This window comes from Chelonia mydas, chromosome 24, assembly GCF_015237465.2.
Source record: "Chelonia mydas isolate rCheMyd1 chromosome 24, rCheMyd1.pri.v2, whole genome shotgun sequence".
In the NCBI taxonomy this organism is placed as follows: domain Eukaryota; kingdom Metazoa; phylum Chordata; order Testudines; family Cheloniidae; genus Chelonia; species Chelonia mydas.
In genome coordinates, this window is record NC_051264.2 from 19,027,617 (window position 1) to 19,034,094 (window position 6,478).

The window sequence follows — 6,478 nt, forward strand, 5'->3', positions numbered from 1 at the left end:
TGTGATTAGGCCCTACCATCATAGGGCCTAATCACATCAGCCACACTATCAGAGGCTCGTTCACCTGCACATCTACCAATGTGATATGTGCCAGCAATGCCCCTCTGCCATGTACATTGGTCAAACCGGACAGTCTCTACGTAAAAGAATAAATGGACGCAAATCAGACGTCAAGAATTATAACATTCAAAAACTGAGCCAGTATCAAAAGCTTTGCTAAAGGCAATTCTTCAACAACAAAACTTCAAAACCAGACTCCAACGAGAGACTGCTGAATTGGAATTAATTGCAAACTGGATACAATTAACTTAGGCTTGAATAAAGACAGGGGGTGGATGGGTCATTACACAAATTAAAACTATTTCCCCATGTTTATTCCGCCCCACCCCGTTCCTCACAGGTTCTTGTCAACTGCTGGAAATGGCCCACCTTGATTATCACTACAAAAGGATCCCCCCCACACCCGCCCCCCCAGCTCTCCTACTGGTAATAGCTCACCTTACCTGATCGCTCTTGTTACAGCGTGTATGGTAACACCCATTGTTTAATGTTCTCTGTGTATATAAATATCCCCACTGTATTTTCCATTGCATGCCTCTGATGAAGTGAGCTGAAGCTCACAAAAGCTTATGCTCAAATAAATTTGTTAGTCTCTAAGGTGCCACAGGTACTCCTTTTCTTCTCACCCTGCAGCTGCTCTTGCAGCCAGCTCAGTGACTGACACCCCCTCACCATTTTAAAGACTCCAAGTACTGGAGAAGCGAAGCCAGGACCCAGCTAACCTGGCCACAAGAGCCGCCACTGCCAGAGAAGGGTGAGAGCCTTGCAAGCGCTATGTGGGATACTCAGCCCCCAGTGCAGGTGTCATCCTGACCCCACTAGAAATTGGCTTGACCCTGGAATCAGGCAGATTTATATTCCTGTTGAAATGAAGGCAGTAGCCTAACCCTGGCCAGCCCATCCATCTGGGGAGCATGCCAAGCTTTTGGCTTCAATCACATCCTCTGGAATGAGTTCCACAGTGAAACTATGAGAAGACACTTTTCCATTCCCTCCCCCCCCCCCCCCGCCCCCTCTGGTCCATCTGTCCTAAGAGCAGCCAGACCGGGTCAGAGCAAAGGTCCATCTAGTCTAGTGTCCTGTCTGCCGACAGTGGCCAGTGACAGGTGCCCCAGAGGGAATGAACAGAACCAGGAATCGCCAAGCGATCATCCCACCGCCCATTTCCAGCTCCTGGCAAACAGAGGCTGGAGATACCATCCCTGCCCATCCTTGCTAATAGCCATTGATGGACCTGTCCTCCATGAGCTTATCTAGTTCTTTTTTGAACCCTGTTTGCTTAAATTACAGCCAAGGGGCCTGGCCCAAGCCCCTCACAGTGGCAGGCAAAGCCACAACTGGCCCTAGCACCGCTGGCCCTAGCACCGCTGGCCCTGGTACCACGCCAGGCTGAGCTGCCTTGGTACAAAGTGCAGCTGGGCTGTCTGGCACAGACAGGAAGGCCAAGGAGGCAGCAGATGGGAGTACCTCTGGGAGGGGCGCGGAAACATGCTGACAGGAGAGCAGTCACCCCACGTGTCGGCCAGGAACCACATCCCGTCGCCGGTTGTGTAACCAGCCAGCCTCACTCCTCTTGGCGGAGCCGGGAAAGGGAAGTGAGAGGGGCACAGGACAGCTGTGCAGCCCGCCCCCTCCCCATGTCTGTCTCTCTCCTTGTACTGCTGACTTGGCTCAGCTCCCCAGAGCCAGTTGCATCACAGGTCGGCATTGCTCCTCCCTGCTGCTGCCAGCACTTTTACCCACTGAGCTGAGAGAATATAGCCCAGCCGTGACTCCCCGTGACCTGAGTGGGAGGTGCGGGGAGGTTACTGGCGGGTAAAGCCCTGGATCCCTGCTCCAGGCTGGGGGTGGAACGTGCTGAGCCCTTATTGAGGGTGGCTGGGCCCCGGCCCCACTAGGGTCACTGAGTGACACTCAGCGCTGGGTCATACAGTTTGTGATAAGCCAGGGCCAGTGCTGCGGCAGGAGAGGGGTGGCCAGGGCTGATGGGGGGAAGGAGGAGACACTTGTATCAGGGCCCTGAGCTTGGGGGACTCCAACCTGTCTGCAATTGAGTGAAATGGGTGGGGCCTCAGCCCACATGCTGTGCATGGCCAGACTGTGACACAGGCCAGGAAGAGGGGGAACAGGATCAGCCATTCCTGCTCCTTTGTGCCTTGATGCTGCCACAGAGCCATAGCCTTGGCACTGTGCTGGCCCCTCCTGTGAACTGGCTGAGCCGGGCCCGGTGGACTCTGGCCAGGCCAGGCTGTATCACTGCCACATTGGAGGGTGATGTGGATGGGCCCAGAGGGAACCAAAGGACACTTTGTGATAAGGTCCCCCGGTGGGGTGAGGGTGGAGTGAGGAAGGAGAGGGAAGGAGAGCGGTGGTGAGCTGGCTGGGGTGGGAGGGGGATATAAGGGCATGACAAGCCAGTGGGAAAAGCTAGGAGTCTGCCCCCACTGTGTGACGATTCTTCTCCCCCCCTCCGCCCCCATGCAACCCTGAGACCAGCTGATGGAATGTAGTGGTTACTGCGGGGGGGGTGTTGGGAGCCAGGACTCTTGGGTTCTCAGCCTGGCTTTGGGCTGAGAATGGGGACCAGTGGGTTTAAGCATGATGGTACTTTAAGATCTGTCATTCCCATTCTCTCTGGATGGACATTTGACCTCAGCAGAGCTGGGCCAGTTTACACCAGCAGAGAATCTGGCCCAGGATGAATTGGCTGGGGGCAGCTGCTCTACTCCCACAGCCAGGCTAGGCTCAGTCTGGGAGCAGGACGGAGCTCCAAGGATGTCGCCCTGGATTACAAACCTAGCAAAGATATGCCCCACACTTTAGCACTCTGACTGACTGCCCCTGCAGCCCTGTGCCAGGAGGGATGGTGTCACTGGGGCTGGCCAGGCCTTGAGAGGAGATAAGAGGGAATTCTCTGTGGTTATTGCCTGTCCCTGGGTTATAAATACCAGGAGCAATGCGGCAGGAGGGCCTACTGGAGAAGACAGAGACCTGTCAGCCGGCAGAGCAAGGTAACGCCAGCCACAGCTTGGAGAGGGGCTAAGCAGCTTGTCTGCTTGGTGCAGGTCTCATGGAGTCGCTGCTGGATTCAGGCAGGATATAAATGCTGTTGGTTTGTGCAGAGAACGGCTCCTGGTAGTGGGCTGGGTCCCTCCAACCTCAAGCTGGGGCTCAGGCTGGCTGGGCAGAGCCTCCCTGTTCTTCAGCACTGGCAAGACAAGGGGCTGCGGATCCCAAACTGCTCAGCCCCTGGCATGCTGTGGGCCCTTCTGAAAAGCCAGACGCTTATTTTGGTGCCTAATCAGGGGCTGTGTTTCTGGGCATCCTGGCGTCTGAGTGCCCAGTTCACCACGCACTGTTTGCATCAGGGCAGAATGCTGCCATCCCAGGTCACATCATTTTGCCCTTTGCACAGGTGTAAATGGTTTTGATTTTAACATATCCCCCATATGTCAAAACACAGTAGTGCCCAAGGCAAACCCCAGCAAAGAGAGAGCTGCTTTCATCCCCAGGCAGGGGGGTTGGTTCCCTCTGGGTCCTTGTAACCCCAGATTGACGAGGAGCTGCTGGGTGGGAGAAGGCCCCTGGAAAGATTTTAAAGCAACACTTTTGAAAGACCCACCCCGCCAGTGTCTAAACCCAGCTACGATCAATTAACCCCCCAAGGATTCTAATCAAGGCTGCACAGCTTTCGGTTCAATTATGAACTGCCCACCAGCCCCCTGGGACTGACTGTTCCCCCTCCTGCCAGAGCTTGGGGTCTGCAGCCAGGGGTTCCTCGCAATTGTCTCCAGCACTGGACTAGGATGGCAGAAAAAGCTCGTGACCTGGTGACACGGGGGACAGTGTGAGGATTAATGCATGACAGGAGGTGCTGGTGGCAGGGCCGTAAGAACCCCCATCCCAGTCTGCTCCCGCTCTGCTCTAAGCCTCTTTCCTTCATCGCATCAGGGTGTCAGGGAAGCTCCCAGCATGAAGCTTTTCACCCTCCTCCTGACACTGGCTATCCTGGCAGGTGAGTGCATCTTGGTGCAGGCCTGCCCCTGCCCCACTGGGGAAGCCCCATGAGGGATCCTCTGCCTGGGACCGTACACTTTGTTGCACAGCGGCCTCGAGCCCACAGACACACCGAGAACACACATGCACGCAGGTAGAGAATTGGCAGCGTTACAAGGGGGAGCTGAGACTTGTGGTAAATACGCTGGGCTGGGGCTCAGGACTTCTTGGTTCAGTTCCCTGCTCTGCTGCAGACTCCCTGGGTAGCCCTGGAGATGCCCCTGAATCTCTCTGGACCTCAGCTTCCATCTGTAAAATACAGAGACTAATCCTGCCTTTCTCTATTAGGGCAGCTCTTCGGGGCAGGGGCCGTCTCTCACTCTGTGTGTGTTCAGCATCCGGCACAGTGGGAAGCCCCAGGCTTGGTTGGGGTCTGGGCAGCATCCGGCACAGTGGGAAGCCCCAGGCTTGGTTGGGGTCTGGGCAGTGCCTGGCACAGTGGGGGCTCCTTATTTCCAATAAGAACCTGAAAATTTCCTAAAGTGACTCTCATAAAGCCACACAGGGAGTCGATTGCAGAGCCTGGCATTGGCCCCAGGAATCCTGAGCCCCAGCCCAGAGTTGTAACACCAGCCCCTCCTTCCAGAGAAAGGGAGCTCTGTCGAGTCCCTTCTCTGAGTCTCTCCAGGGCGGGGTCTGCGGCCTCTAGTGACAGGGTCTTGCTGGGGATTTCTGTCACCCCACAGGCAGCCAGGCCTCTCTCCTCAGCGATGAGCCCACACCGAGGTTGGAGCAGGTCCACAAAGCCTTCTGGGAGTATGTGGCCAAAGCCACCAGTTCCACCGAGAAAACCATGGAGCTGATCCGTAAATCTGAGCTGGGCCAGGAGATCAAGTGAGAAACCGGCACTGATTGTGGGGCGGGGGCCCTACCTTGAGGGCTGGGAGCCTCCCATCCTCCCCATGGACCCAGAGCGGATGGGGGAGGTTAGTTGCCCCTTGACTGCAGCCCCCACACCTTGGCTTCTGGGCTCAGCAAACCCCTGGCCCTCACCGGGATCGAGCCTGGCTAGGAGACCCCCAGGGCACTGGGTATTCAGCAGCAGCTGCTCTGCTCTCTGAGTCAGAACTGAGCCCACGTCCAGGATGACAGGGCCCCATATCCCATGTCCCCACCTGGCAACTCCTCTGAGCCAGCCAGGCCTCCCTGCCTGGGGCCGGATCGGACCCAGAGCCCCATAGAGGGGAAGGGCCCCGTGTCTCATTCCCCACCCCTCTGAGCCAGCTAGGCCCCCCCGCCTGGGGCCGGATTGGACCCGGAGCCCCCTAGCAGCAGAGGCCCCACGTCCCCCATTCCCTTCTCATCTGCTCAGCCGTCCCCACAGCAGCCGCGTCAGTCACAGCCTGGCGGCTGCCAACACCTATGGCACAGAGCTGCAGAAGCAGCTGCCCCTTGTGGCCCAGGAGCTGGTGGCCAAGCCGAGCAAGGGCACAGAGCAGCTGGTGCAGAAGATTGCAGGGGAGCTGCAGCAGAAGGGGCAGCGGAGCGTGGAGGACTTGCAGGCTGGGCCGGCGCCCTACGCCGAGGGGCTGCTGGAGCAGGCAGAGCAGCGTGCTGAGACCCTGCACCACAGCGTGGCGGCTGGCACCCAGGAGCTGAGCGAGAAGCTGCAGCAGAGCGTGGAGAAGCTGCGAAGCCAGCTGGGTCCCTTCGCCCAGGAGCTGAGCGAGCGGCTGCAGCAGCCCGTGCAGGAGTTCCAGCAGGGGCTGGAGCCCTACATGCAGAAGCTGCAGGGGAGCCTGAGCCATGGCGTGCAGCACCCCTACGCCGAGGACCTGCAGGGGCGGCTGGGCTCCCTCTGGGCCTCCTTCCTGCAGCACTTCCAGTGAGGGGCCTGCGCTGGTGGGGAGGCCAGGGTCAGACACCGACCCCATCCATCCATGGAGCCCATGGGACTGGGGGATGGGAGCACAAGCTCCGTCCATGCACGGAGCCTTCAGGGATCACAGGTGCTCGAGCGGGAACAGCCTCTTCTCTAAGGGCCTCTGACATGCCCAGGTTCCCCACCCCATCACCCCTAGTCACTCCCTGTGTCTGCAACAACCTCCCAGGGGCTCAATAAACCACCTGCTGATTAATCACCTTGTGCACTGCTGCTGCCTCCCTGGGGGAGGAGAGCAGCTGTTATAACCCCGCTCGCTGCCCCATGGGGCTGGGGTCGTGCAGCCCCGGTCAGTGAGGGAGAACAGGCTCTTAGCCAAGCCACGTATGGGGTGCAAGCCAGGGGGATGATCATGGACATGTGATGGGGGACGTAGGGCCATCACCTGGGCAGGGGGGGCCTTTCCCTTTCAAAACTCTCCCCACTTCGAAACTCTCTCCTTAAACCTTTCCGCTAGGGCTTGCTCTATCCCTGCCCTGC

The 6,478-nt window shown here is 58.0% G+C and overlaps 1 protein-coding gene across 1 annotated transcript; it reads left to right on the top strand.

The window, feature by feature from the left end:
* The first annotated feature begins 2,069 nt into the window (after nucleotides 1–2,069).
* Nucleotides 2,070–6,263, top strand: LOC122463750 (apolipoprotein A-IV-like). Its single transcript, XM_043535275.1, has 3 exons — nucleotides 2,070–4,075; nucleotides 4,803–4,950; nucleotides 5,441–6,263. The coding sequence occupies exons 1-3, from the start codon at nucleotides 3,922–3,924 to the stop codon at nucleotides 5,943–5,945; spliced, it is 807 nt and encodes a 268-aa protein (XP_043391210.1). The 5' UTR covers nucleotides 2,070–3,921; the 3' UTR covers nucleotides 5,946–6,263.
* The last annotated feature ends 215 nt before the right edge of the window (nucleotides 6,264–6,478 follow it).